At 39.8% G+C, this 14,028-nt stretch overlaps 1 protein-coding gene across 7 annotated transcripts in view; it reads right to left on the reverse strand.

Moving 5' to 3' along the window:
• The window catches only part of rims1a (regulating synaptic membrane exocytosis 1a), a gene marked incomplete at its 3' end in the record, with an annotated part of 119,118 nt that overhangs the window by 35,585 nt on the left and 69,505 nt on the right, over positions 1 to 14,028 (reverse strand). For all 7 annotated transcript variants that reach the window (XM_082558092.1, XM_082558093.1, XM_082558095.1 and 4 more), the window contains 4 exons: positions 10,785 to 11,479; positions 2,777 to 2,817; positions 1,329 to 1,442; positions 1,099 to 1,198 (listed from right to left, as the gene is read on the reverse strand). In XM_082558092.1, coding sequence (XP_082414218.1) covers positions 1,099 to 1,198; positions 1,329 to 1,442; positions 2,777 to 2,817; positions 10,785 to 11,479 — 950 coding nt within the window. The remainder of the gene's footprint in view (positions 1 to 1,098; positions 1,199 to 1,328; positions 1,443 to 2,776; positions 2,818 to 10,784; positions 11,480 to 14,028) is intronic.

The following is a 14,028-nucleotide window of genomic DNA, read 5'->3' on the forward strand; positions in this document are numbered from 1 at the left end:
CATGAAATGCACCCAAGACAAAAAGTTAAACTGCATTCAACCTGACACACAACCTAGCAAGAAACACAACCTAAGGAACAGTGCTGCTATGCCTTACAGGAGAAAAACTCCCATTTAAATTGTTACACATCAACATGTCAACACTTATGTTTCTTTGGTCAGGCAAAACCATGACTGTTCCAAACAACATAAATTTTTCTCACCCTTAATCAATCAGGTGGAAGGACAAACCCGTAAACGCCAGCTAATTGGGAAATTATCAAAGACCAAGGCCCAACTTGTAAAGACTGGTTCAAAACCCATGATAATTAATGGGACGTTACACCATTAGTCAAGTAAATGAATAGAATTGTTCTTTTTGCAAAACTACATAAAGTAACCAAAGGGGAAAAAAATGGTATATGTCAATCAATGAGTCAGTGATAGCATATTTTGTGCTAGTGTGGTGTGCGAAATATTATTTAGGTAGAACAGCTAATTTTGGCTGATCCCCCAAGGAGTTGCCACAATGGGTAGCTTTGCATGTTTGATTTTTTTTTTTTTACACTGGATGCCCTTCCTGACACAACCCTCAAAGGGATTTGTGACTAAATCAAACTAGGAACCTTTTGCCTGTTAGCCAAATGTGTAAACCACTACACTAGAAAAGCAAAAAGGTCTGCAGCATATGGAGTTAAGGATCACAGGAACACTAAGCCCAGGTGTTCCCAATCACTGATGACACAACTACACCACACCAAGCACCTGCAACACAAAACAAAAAGATACTAGCTCTTCTAAACACACTAGCGAAAAAGAAAAGACAACCTGCAGCATGCAGCAGCTGAATAGACGAGGTCGTCAGAACGTACAGCGCATCAGTTATGATAAGAACAACTACATTTTCACTTTGTTAGGCAAGATAAGTGTCAGGGTATCAGGTAAAAAAAAGATTTTTCTTATATCATCTATTGCAAGACATACAATAAGACTCTCTATGTGACAAAGCTTATTAAACAATCGTAGTTAGGACATTTCGATGTTTATAAAGACCTTACATTTGACTGATTATTACTTCCCAGCATTTGTGAGAGGCTACTGTGCCAATTTAATGGATACCTGCTCTCAGATGTCCCACCACATCAGCTAGGCTTCCCTTCTTAACCTTGGTGATGAAGGCTCCTAATCTCCCTGACTCTGTTACTCTGCCTCCCACCACCTGAAGAGAAGCAGACAGCAACAGTTAGTGAGAAATATCTGACAAGTGGACAACACAGGATGGCTCAGTTAGAATTAATAGACAGAAAAATAATTTAAGAAACTGTTTGCATGTCTGTGTGACCTCTGACCTTTAACCCCAGTAAAGCGCCAGCTTCTTTCGGCATGGCAGCAGTTCTCTTGCTGAGGGTGATCCGTCCAATCAGATGGTCTCCCTCCTTGGATGGCTGCCAGGTTACAGGATGCTGCAGCAGGACACAGGAAATGGTAATAAAAATGAGCAAAGTGACACTCAGACACATTCACAAATATGCACACTCACTGGTATTTACTTCATATATACTTTGACAAAACACTTTGAAAACTATCAATAATTTTAACTGATTACAGAGGTAGCTTTAAAAGACATAAGATCTGGCTTTTCAATTCAAATTTTAAGTGCACAAAAGTCTTGTTTCCTAAAAGTTGTTTCTAAGAGAAAAGTGGATACTACTCATAGAGCTAGGGTCTGAATGGTAAGCTTAACCAAGATAATTACCTCCTAGCTTCAACTCAGTACTTACTGTAAAACTGTGAGACTGAAATCAGTTTTTTATTTTCATTTTTAAAAACTTTGATTACCAATTTTCATTCTGGATTCATGTACTACACTGATAAGTGTTTAATGGACAAGGCTTGAAGGCCACTCCAAAATCCAAAACAGGAAGCATACGTTTTGCCTTATTTTTGTAACAGGCTGAATTTCTGTCTATACTGTAGCTGTAAAAGATGCGAGCTCTGATAAACCAGGATTTCTTTTGGATTTTTATCTTACTGACTGGACTTCTACTGGCCACAGTACACAGACTGCATTTAGCTCTGCTCTAAGAAGCCTCGATACAGCAGGACTGACTCATTGCAGTGCAGCTATAAAGATAATGAGTGTAACTCTCCCACAGGTACAAGAAGAAATCATACTACACTTAATGTTTTAATAATTTTAGGTACCATAACAAGAGCTGTAAGCCCATATTGGACTATTTAAAACTTCATAAATTATTTATCACTCTCAGTTAGCTGCCACACAGCCCAGATCAGACAGCTGAGCTGAGTGTATTAATTCAAATAATTCAAAGTCAGTATCTGCCTTTGTAATTATAGCATCATTGTTTTGGCATGGATATGTACCATATATAACATGACCTCTCTAGACTCAGCCCACAATGATTGATTTTAAACCAGGGTTTTTAAGTCAATGGTCACCACCACGGTCTTTAACAACATAAACATACTATCCATGTACTTCACAACAGTAAAGTAAGCATAGTCAATAACCATAAGACATCATGTGTTTTACATTAATAGATTCTTCAGAAAAATTGAAAAAACAAACTTTGTGGTAAGACAGGAGGATCAGACTGTAAAGAGACAAACACTCCATTTGGCACTATTTGGTACTCCAGTACATCCACATAAATGTTTACACACTTGGGACTTTAATTAAAATACAACAATAACACCTGAACAACTTCATGCTGATTCTCAAAACTAGCTTTAATGTATGAAAAAATATTAATCAGAAGGAAAAACACTGACTTACATGCCACACAGTGGGGTCATGTGGGTAGCATTCCCAGTCGCCTGCAAGAGAAGAGAGATCAGATCAGCTGGATAGATGTGGAAGTCGCAGAGGAAACAATGACCTCCCTTATATCTCCTTCTTCTTCTTCGCGCACGCACGCACGCACGCACGCACACACACACACACACACACACACACACACACACACACACACACACACACACACACACACACACATACACACACACACACCCTGTATACACAGCACATACCAGGAGTCCTCACACACACAGCTCAGCCAAATTTGGGGGCTCTTCAGGAGGTACTTGTTTACAATGGGGAGGCTTAAGTTTATTGAAAATTCAAGCCTGGGCTGGAATTAGAAATGTATCACCACGGCAGCAGGTGGCCTAAAAAGTTTTCCACTGAGGCAGCGATGACACCAACGGATGGTTAAGCCTTTTAAAACGCTTTAAATCCATCCAAGACACTTCAGAGATTAGGTGTTATTGATCTCCTCCAGGGGTAATGCCACAATGTAAGGCCAAATACAAGCACAAGCGTGTCAATAACAGATATTTTCTCACATTATTTAGGTATCGGGCATAGGTTGAGCCAATGAAACAAATATAGATATGTGGTAATAAATTATATGTGTTAATAAATATGTTTTGATAACCACTAAATTGATTCACTTATTAAGTGATAATAATACTAACGATCAGTTTTAAAGCTGCTATACATCATAAAAGTTAATATTGTTAAAGTCTAAATCACAAAATAATTTCCAGAAAGTTCTATTGTCTTTTAACATGGAGCATTTATTGACCGTTCTGACAAAATTATAAAAATTAAATATTATTTGCACATACTTTGCACTTTTTCTACACCCAAAATTTTTTGCAATTTATTGCTTAAAAATGTATCGTGCAATTTACTTTTTTTTCTGGGGAGTCCAACCGGTCGCAGCAGATGAACCACCCTTGCGTGCACCTGGTTCTGCTGGAGGTTTCTTCCTGTTAAAGGGGAGTTTTTCCTTCCCACTGTCGCCAAAGTGCTTGCTCAGAGGGGGTCATACAATTGTTGGTCTGTCCTCTGTTGTCTTTATATGATTGTAGGTCTATGCCTTAGAAAATGTTGCTATGATTTGGTGCTGTATAATAAAAACTGAAGTGAACTGATGTAGTCTTAAAAACTCTCAAACCCTGTATGTATCAATCATGATACACGAGACATTGAGGGTTAAATGCAAAGATATCGTTATGGAATTTGACAAAAGTGAGCTAAATAAATGCTAAAATTAAAGCTATTTAAATATTCATTCAAGTGCTTTTCAAAAGTATACAGTGCAAGAAACTGAGCACAAAAGTAAGAATAAAGTTATTAAAATGAGTAATTAATGATTAATGTTTTCTTTGTGTCTTTAAAATGTAAATTGCAGAATCACTTAAAACTGAAATGCAAAATGTTATTTCAAATTAATAAACACAGACTTTAAAGGTCATTTTTTGTAAATAAATTTATAAATCTTCCAAAACAAATCTAAGGCATCAACAGGTTTTAGAAAAATAACCGACATAGCTTTATGCCCCCAAAAATCGATATATTTTGTTGAAGAGATATCAGCTGAAATCAAACTAGGCTCAGCCATACTTTTATCTATACCACAAGTAGACGTAGCACGTCAGCGTCACCTTTGTTTACGCAGGCAAGTCATTTACATATTCAGATTTACAGTGGTAGCCTCCTAAGGCAAAACCTCTTTAAGAAAAGGACTAAAAATAAATATCAGGAAAGGCAGCTGGGTTTTTCTTATACTTTGTGGATAATAATTACAAAAGTAACTTTGAACCAAAAATCAGCGAGTGAGTAGGTTAAAAAGGAATTTTATAGCACTTTTTGTCACGGACCCAGTTCCAGGGATTCGGGGTCCATGAGCAGTGTGGACTACTATTGTAGTTATTATTATTATTATTATTATTATCATTATTGTGGTTGTTGTTATTATGGTTGTGTCTGCTGTCCTGTTTTTCCGTGTTGGTGTACTGTCAGGTGTTTAGGGGTGTGTGCTTGTGTATGTGAGGGTGCGGTCGTGGCAGGCACTTTTAGGCCTGGTGGGTGTGGCCCTGCCAGCTGACCGGTCCCACCCAGGAATCCACACACACCTGGCGCCGATCAAGCCTCGTCAGAGGAGCTTCAAAACAGTGTGGCTGAGAGCTCCTCGACGCTGGATCGTTGAGTGACTTCCCGTCAGTCTTAAGTGTATTGTGCAAGGTTAGTGCAAGTCTACTGTTAGGTTTTGTACTCACGGCTGCCTTTGGTATGCGTGTTTCCTCAGGAGGAATTGTGGCGACCAGGAGGCAGCACACGGAGAGTACACAGGGAACGGAGACAGAGCACGGAGCACGGGATAAAGGAGAAGACACGGAACGGGAGTTGGGATCGCACGGGGGGATTTATTGTTGTTCGGATTGTCACCACTGTAAATAAACACTGTTGCACTGTAGAGTCCTGCATTTTGGGTCCTCCTTTCCCCACATCCCCACGGTCTGCCAGCGAGACCGTGACACTTTTCACAGATAAAAAGCCATAAAGTGCTTCACAATAAAACACAAGAAATAAAAGCATAACATATCATAACAATTTAAAGCCACAGAATAAAACATAGTCTGTATAAACATGGGCTCAGCTGCTTTGTGATGGAGTTAATGGAGGCTATACAACATAAAGACAGTGGAAGAGAATTCCACAACCTCGGTGCCACTGCCTGAAATGCCCAATCTCCTTTTCTATTAATTAATTATTAATTTATTCCTAAGACTGTGTTTAGCTCTAGCTCGTGACGTAGACCAAAATCCAAAGCCTGTACACACGGGCTGCAGGGCAGTGCTGCACTGTGCGCAGGACCTGGACGACACTGTTATGACACAGAGTAAAACAGAGCCGAGCATTCCTAGGAGCCGGGGAAGCTATGAGGTTAATGGCTTGGGACAACTTATAGTGATATTATGTAATCTTAAAGCAAATGCTCAACCCAGTTCTTAGTTTCATAATTTGAGCGTGAACATAGTTTCATGCAGTGGGTGAGCCACATGGCTGCGAGTGTGTATTGTTTTTGTGTTTCGGCACTTTTAATGGCAACAAAGAAAGAGAAAACTCCACTACGGGCTCAGGACACGGTTTTGAACACAACTTGGAATGGAACTTTAACAACAAATAATATTTTTCACGTTTCCTAAAAGAGACAGTGTGAAATAAGCCCTTTAAAAATAAACCTTTACGATCCTAATAATAGAATATTTACAGAAACCCATCAATGTTTCATGGCCTACAAGGAGCCTTTGTGGAGGGTGAATCCACACATAAGGTTTGTCCATGAAATTAACAGGCAAATAGTTACCGTGTGTTAATTTTATGACATTTCTGGTGATTTTACTTTGACTGTGGCTAAAAATTCTTTGCTTATGCAGGAAAAGCCTTGGCCACATGGCCTAAATAAAATGTATTCTCTATAAAGAAGAACCTGCAGTTTGACCAAAACCACGGGAACCGAATTTATCCGGTCACAGCTCAACAAGACTTTGGCATTTTGTTTTTACAGTGTTCTTAAAACCAAACAAAGAGGAGCAAAAGCATTTGGAAGCTGCAAGTGTTACCATGCACAGCTAGCTAGCTTACTATCTCTAATAGAGCATTAATTGGTCCAGGATCAGTATTACAACTCAGCAATTACATTTTCTGAGCATTCAGCTAGCAGGAGTCAGCCAATTCTTTTTAACTATCACTAGCAAACCAACATGAGTAGCCTAAATTTGCCTAAAACAACAAACCTAACTTAATAACATATTTATTATGTTGCATAAATTAATAAAGAAAACACTTGCAATGCTTACCATTTATTCCAGAAGAAAGTTTTACATAACCACAGGCTTTTTTTATTGCGATGCTATAACATCACAACAACGTGATTGGTCAGTTGTAATGCTGATCATGGACAAACATTATTACGAAAATACAAGAACAACACCAACACAGGGATACAGATACACCCTCTAATAGTAAGTTATAATTACTTTTTTACATTTGTAAGGATTAGAGATTGCCTTGCTTTTGAAGAGAGACCCAGATGGCCACTTGAGGACTCGAAACAATAAGTTCAGTTGGAGCAGCCTCTCTCTGTCTCTCGCTAGCAAAGTTGACCCAGACAATAAAGTAAAGCTAGTTTTCGGCTACGAGCCCGACACAGAATCCAATGTATCACTCAGAAGTCCCTTTACTACTGTTCAGAGCTGCGGACCTGTTTTATATACACGCGGAATAGTTTTCTATACGAGATCGCTGCAAAAAGTGCAGCCTTACCTAATGTCCACCCTACTGTTACTCATTTTATATTAAGATTTAAAAATCTAGTTGGTATTGGTATGGCGAGTAACCTTAATAGTAATAAATCACACAGAAATAGTACATTCATGTAGTTGTAAAAAGCATGATAATATATTAAGTAATCCAAAGTACTCAGAATACGTTACTCTAACGTATTCTGAATACATAACATGGAAATACCCTACACTGTATGAGTACCATCTATTGTTTATGACTGTTTATGTCAAGTACCAACTACTTGACAGTACTTACCCTATCACTCAAAAGTCAGTAAAAATCAAACAAGTACCAATGTTGTGCATTTATCAGTACCTGTTAAAGGTTATTAAACACAGAAAGATAAAAGAAATTCTCTTACATTTACCAATATGTAGTAATTTAAACTAATCCGTGATCATGTGGTTAAAAATTCTTTTTTTAACTTCTGGCTGCGTCGGAACTGAAGCTAATTTTAGCTCTACACTTCAGTAACTCCATTTAACTTTAACGACAAAGAGACAAAACTCCTTTTTAATTTTGTAGCCCTAAAAGGCTACTGTTTAAACAGATTACATTTTCAAAAACACAAATACGTATCTATGCTAAACAAGTTATGCTAGAACATGATTTTACTTGTTTATCTTAGCCTACATCTTACACAGGGCTAGCTAGCTCTACAGCAAAGGGGCTGTTAGTTTATTTCTGTCTGGTGCCTGGTACAAGGACACTACATGCAGACATTGAGTACATAAAGGACCTTTTCACAAGGTTCACGTTTATAACAAGACTAGTGGAACACCAGCACACAGAGTAACTATTAGTTAGCTTTTAACTGTAGCTGATAAAACCTGCCAGCATCAGTTATTTTATCTGGCAAACTCGACTATAATCAATAAGTCTGCCTTTATTTACATCTCTATAAAATCCAAGTAAAACCAATTAATCTAAAATGCAATAGATTAAATACTGCCTGACAGAATTCTCAAGTGTTTGTATCATGTTTCCCTTTCTTCCATTGAGAGTGTGAGTTGGTAGCGCATGTTTGTATGTAGGACAATACTTGCACAGATCTACTGTGCCCCGAATTTACAATGATTTACATGCCTGGATGCTCCTTAGCTGCCAGCAACCACATCTTGGCGCTGACCTGGTCTCAGTCTCGAGCTAAAAAAGGAAGCAGCGAATTGCTGCCACACCAATGTGTTTAAAACCTGGCCTGACAGCACACTCTCATCCTAAACCTCCACATGATGAATGTCACAGCGGCTGGTGTGGGTCCAGGCTGGCGCTCTACCCTTTGCTCCACAGAATGCTCCACACTTTTGTTGGTTTCCAGTGAAAATAAAATTTAATGTAGCATGAGAATACAATCAGTGTGATTGTTGGGTTCTGTTAATTATTATTAGATGAGATGAGGAAAAGAGAGGTGAACTCTAAGAGTCACGAGTGATCTTTAAAGGCCCAAAAACCTTTTTAGAAAATCCATGCATCCTTACGTTATCACTTAGCTGAATGACATTACTTAAGCTTGCTGTTACAGTACATGTCTCAAAGGGTCAAACTGCTATCTAACTGCTATTTATGACTAGCTACTAACTACCTAAGGACCCAACTCTCATCACCAGCTACGATCCTCTGGACTAAAATTCAGGTAAGTTTGTGAGAGGAGTTTGCTCTCTACGCAAATTTCTTGATGCGTTTTGAAATGACAGAGCCCACAGGACAAGTGGCAAGAATGGGACTCCCAGGAAGTGATAGAAAAACAGCAGCTCTGAAATATGAGACTGGTCATATTTAACTCAAGCAATGCTTTTGTAGCACTGGTTACAAGCTGCTAAACAGTGAAAAATATGACTTCCTTCCAGCTGTGTATATTTATTTATGGCTTGTATTATTTTTAACACAGTCGGATACATAGCAGCCAGTCCAAATGCCTTGGAATGGTTAGTAGTGAAGTGACATAACCCAGCTTGGACATGACAAGGTTAGAGTGTAAACAGTTGTGTGTGCTCAGGCTTGGGGACATAGTTGGCTATGCAAAGCCACAGAAGGTCAAGCCTGGGATTAACTGGGGTCAAACTGCCCCCATCACAAACACACTACACGCACACACGTACATGTGTGCTCAGTGTGGGATTGTCCTCCCTCAGGGCCAAGCTGAAAACAATACAATATGACACACAGGAAAACGTTCAGATACACACACTTGTTAACGTGCATGGCAGTTTATTGGGTAGCTGCTCATTTTGACAACCCGGACTGCCGGCTACAGCCTGCTGCATGCACGGCACACAAAACATTAGAGAATGTCGCAGGACGTGCCACGTTTCTGCAGGCGCAGCCAGACCACGCCTCTCAAATGTTGCCTTTGCAAAGCTTGTTCTCAAGCCGTTTGGTGTGTAACACATGAGGTTTTAGCGCTTCACTAAGCATTATAAAAAAAACCTGATAAACGAGCAGTGCTTCTCCAAATCAGGAGGTTACATCAGAGTCGCCTCACCTGTGATCAGCGAGCGAAACGTTTGTAGCCTCGCAGACTGACACAGTGCAAGTGAGGATCACAGATGGAAACCGAACAACTGTCTGCACTTCTTAAATTCATTTCCCATAATATAGTGGTCAGATGGGAGCGTTCAAACATACACCCTGCAAGTGCAGCACCAATACAATGAAATGCATGATGTGAAATAAATTCTGTTGGTAAGGTGGGGATTTTTATGTGCCTAATGCTAAAGACCCACACAGTCTAGTGGGTGCCCTGGAGACTGGAATATAATAAAAAATAATATAACATTAACACAATGTCCTCCAGGGATCCCACTCTGGGTTGTCCATAGGGATCTAGTTTTTTTTTGTTTGTTTTTTTAAGTAATTGCTTCACATGTTACTTAGTATAGCTACAGTCCAGCAGTAAACTCTTTACAAGAGAGAAAGCACTAAATGAAGGTTTATGTTCATTCCAAATATTCTAACCGATGGTAATCCAAAATCAGTGGATGAATGTGAGCTAAGAAAGTAAAAGAATATAGGAATAAGAATAAGTTGTAATCTTTATGTGGTAGTCTTTAGAGGTCTTTATGGACTTTCCAGCTGATTTTAAATATGCAAAACATAATAATAACAGCAGGCTAAAAAAATACATGCGCTAGCTCAAAGCTTTTGTATTAAAGGAAAAAATCACCGGTCCTTAAGTTGGCAGTCCGTCAGGCTTATAATACACACTTTTATTGTGAAAGGCAATTTTTAAAAAGCTGGATTTTTTAAAATAATTGAAAATGAATGATCATCTTATTTTATTTATTTGATCTTAACTTACATCTTACTTACTAAAATGTTTTATTATTTTGCATGACTATAAATTTCCATCCTTTATATTATATTGTCTTCCTGGTTGATGATAGTTCACAGCAAAAAAACACATTAAAACAGAGATTTTGGTTTTAAAATCTAAATCAAAAATGTTGTCGCTTGAAGAACAAGGCTAATGTACCGCTCTGACTTAAGATGCCATAAACAAAGGGTAGGGTGGATCATTTCCTCATCTTCTGTCAAAATAAATATCTCGTGAATTGAATGGACGGATAAACAAACAAATGACCAGACAGATATCAATATATGCCACAGTTTCTTCATGAACAGAAGGTAATGATGGATATTCTCTCACCTCTCTCGCTGACACTTTCAATCTCGGCATCCTCACAGCTGCTGTACTCAGGCGTGGTCCCGCCCTCCTCCTCTGAACTACTGACGCTCGTTTGTCTCTTCCCTCCGGCCCCCTGCCCTCGTTTTGACTTGTAGGGCCGCGGCGGTGGCGGACGCAGAGATTCCGATTGATCAGAGCTTAGCGAATCGTTGCGCAGCATGCTCTCAGCTTTGTCCCGTTTGGTCCGTTTCACTGAGGGTCCCTGGCCCGGGGCTGAGCCAGGACCTGAATCAGGAGGTTCTCTGAGTTCAGGGGGAGGGGCTTGCTGTGAAAGAGCATGTTCATGCAGCCCACCTACCCCACCCGCTGTCCTCTGTCCAGGTCGGGCACCGTCCCCGACCTCACCTCCCCCTACGCCTGTGCCTCGACCCTGCCCGGGCACAGGATGGCCCCTGCCTCCAGGAGGGACGGGCCCTGCTTGTCGAGGGGGCGCACCGGTGTGGTCCATGTGATGGTAATCCCCCTCTTCTGTCCGTCTTACTCCAACACCTCCCACAGGATCGTGCTCCAGAGAACGTCCCTTTGTCAGGCGCCGACTTTCCCTGCGTTCCCTAGACTCCCCCCTGAGGTCCCGGTCCATGGAGACTTGGGTCTTCAGCCTGGGCTGGCCTTGCCGCCGCTCTCCCCGACCAGCTCCTCCACCCCGTCCATTCCTCCTGAGGAGGGAAAGTATACAGATGAGGGGTGATGTCAGACAAGATACTGGTTTGGTTAGAGAACTGTTCAGCAGGAAGCTTACAACGGCAACGTGTGAGTGACAATGTTACACAGGTTAATGCAAACTGAATCATCTCATTGTTTTAGCCTTCACTGCCAATAATAATTAACCTGTAAATCAGTATCTGTCACTCGGGGTGTCACAGGGCATTACATCATCACTTAACAAGTCGGCGATAGGGTGTTTTGTCACACAATCTGAAATTCCGAAGTTTTCTGTTCCCATTGAGTTAACAATAAATCATCACATGTGCGCGTAAGAAGGCTCTTCAATGAGTAGCTATATGATTCATTTGGCGGAAAGTGAGTCACAAACCGAGCATCACAGACAGCTGTGACAGCACGTGGAGGGTGGAAGACTTTGGTTAATGTATGTGGCTGCTTTTAGCTTCTGCTTATACAATGTATCCACTTAAGCCATGTGTGACAAATGCCACTGGTGTGATTTGCATCTGTTACCATTTCATTGTTAACATTAGTGTCCACTAACAGAATGTCACAAGTGAAAACTCGTTCTACTATTAAGTAGCCTCATTCTTCCATTACAATGAATGGCATAGGAAACAATGCTAAGAGGCATAATCCATCATTGTATAATGGAAGCAAATGAGGAATGTGGGAGATGGTGCTCAATAACACAAGCATTAGGACTGCTTTCTTTCTGCTGGCTGAGACAACACAAGATAAAATGGGCACTTTTTAACAATTTTACACATTTCACTTGCTCTTGAGGAGGTTTATGAAGTTCAATTATCTGGTGAATCCAGGAATTGATGGCTACCAGTACATTGTGGTTCTTTTGAAAAACGTGGCTCTTGAAGAGGAGCATCTCAAGAAAAGCAGTATTAATCAGTGAACCCCACAAATCCCAAATTATGGAACTAGCAGAGGTCAGAACTAATAGAGTAAAAAATCAAGATATCTTTGGCTCTGTCTTTTAAAAAATGTATTGTATGTATGTATTGCTAGTTCTCCAGCTATACATAAAGGGAGTGCTGAAATGCCATTAGTGCAATAAACACAAAGCAAACATTTGGACATTGAATAACCATTGGCTGGCTGTCCTTTCCACACATCTGATGTGGGATTTATGGTTGTGTGATGATGTCTGTTTGCAGACATGCGCTTATGTGCAGTGCTCTTGGAAGCCAGGGGTGTGATGGTGATGACAATATAAATAGGTCAGAGACTGACTGGTGGAGAACGGAAAAGGATCAACAGCAGAGTTCACCATGAAGAAGAAGAAAACAAATGAGAAAGTTATAAGAAATATAGAGAATGACTGTCATGGACACTTTAGATAATAAATAACATTTGGCTTCACCTCATCTATGCATTCTCCTCCGCTTATCCTTATCAGGGTTGTGGGGTGGCTGGAGCCTATCCTAGCTGGCTTCACCTCATTACAAAGATTCTTTGCATAATATGACTCCCGTCTTCTCCACTCCACTCTGCCCCCTAGTGACAACTCTAAGATCTAGTTGAGGATCTGCAAAGCTCCATGAAGGAGTAATACATTATGTAACATTAACATGTCTCTGCTAAATTTCATGTAGCTATATGAACATGTTATTTTTAAATTGATTTTTTTTCAGTACAGGTATCTGATCACATGTCTTCTTAACCAAAAAGGCTGTAAATCAATTGGGTTTTATATTTTTAAAGAAAACAAAAGCACATGTTTTTGCTGTTTATTGCAATAATATGAGAAATATTCCTGGTGTTACAGGAGGATTTGAGTGGACCCACTGCTGTTCATGTAAACAATGTCAACATCTGTCTTTTTACAGTGTAGTTTTTATTGTTCTGTCAGCACCAGCTCTGGCTTGGGAGATGATGTCCCAGAAAATATTGTCAGTAAACATTGGGAAAGGATAAACACCAACAGTATATTTTTACTTGCTTTACGTGTTTGTTTGTTTTTCTTTTTTTATTATTCCTCAAAACAACCTAATGCAGCGATGTTAGTGGTCATTGTCTTTGGAAGTGATATGATCTGAAAGAGAGTACCATCACTCCAGAGTAACTCCAGCGCGTGCAGCACCTTCTCATTTTTCAAATTAAGGTGGATCCCTCCATTACTGAGTCACAGTATCAGAGGGTGACAAATTAAGGGTGAATCATATGCTGTTGCCTTCACAGTACTCAGGCCTTAGATGGATTGATCACATTCTGTGTGGGAGTTTTTTGAGTATTGAGCTCTTGTCACCTCATTATGTAAATGTAGCAGCAATTTTACACATTGATCTTCATCTCTGTATCTGCATGCTACCATAAAATCCACAGGGTACCTGCACAGATATTAAATGCACATGTTGCTGCAAACAGAGGAAATGTATAAAATTGAGACCAGAGGTGCACATAGACTCATCATGGGCATGGACACTTAATGGGAATATTGGACTTTTAATTATGTTTAATTAATTGTTCTTTTTCAGGGGTAGAAAAAAATCGTACAGCATACATCCTTAATTACTTTATAAAACAA

Source organism: Aulonocara stuartgranti (assembly GCF_965226115.1).
Source record: "Aulonocara stuartgranti genome assembly, chromosome: 13".
NCBI lineage: Eukaryota > Metazoa > Chordata > Actinopteri > Cichliformes > Cichlidae > Aulonocara > Aulonocara stuartgranti.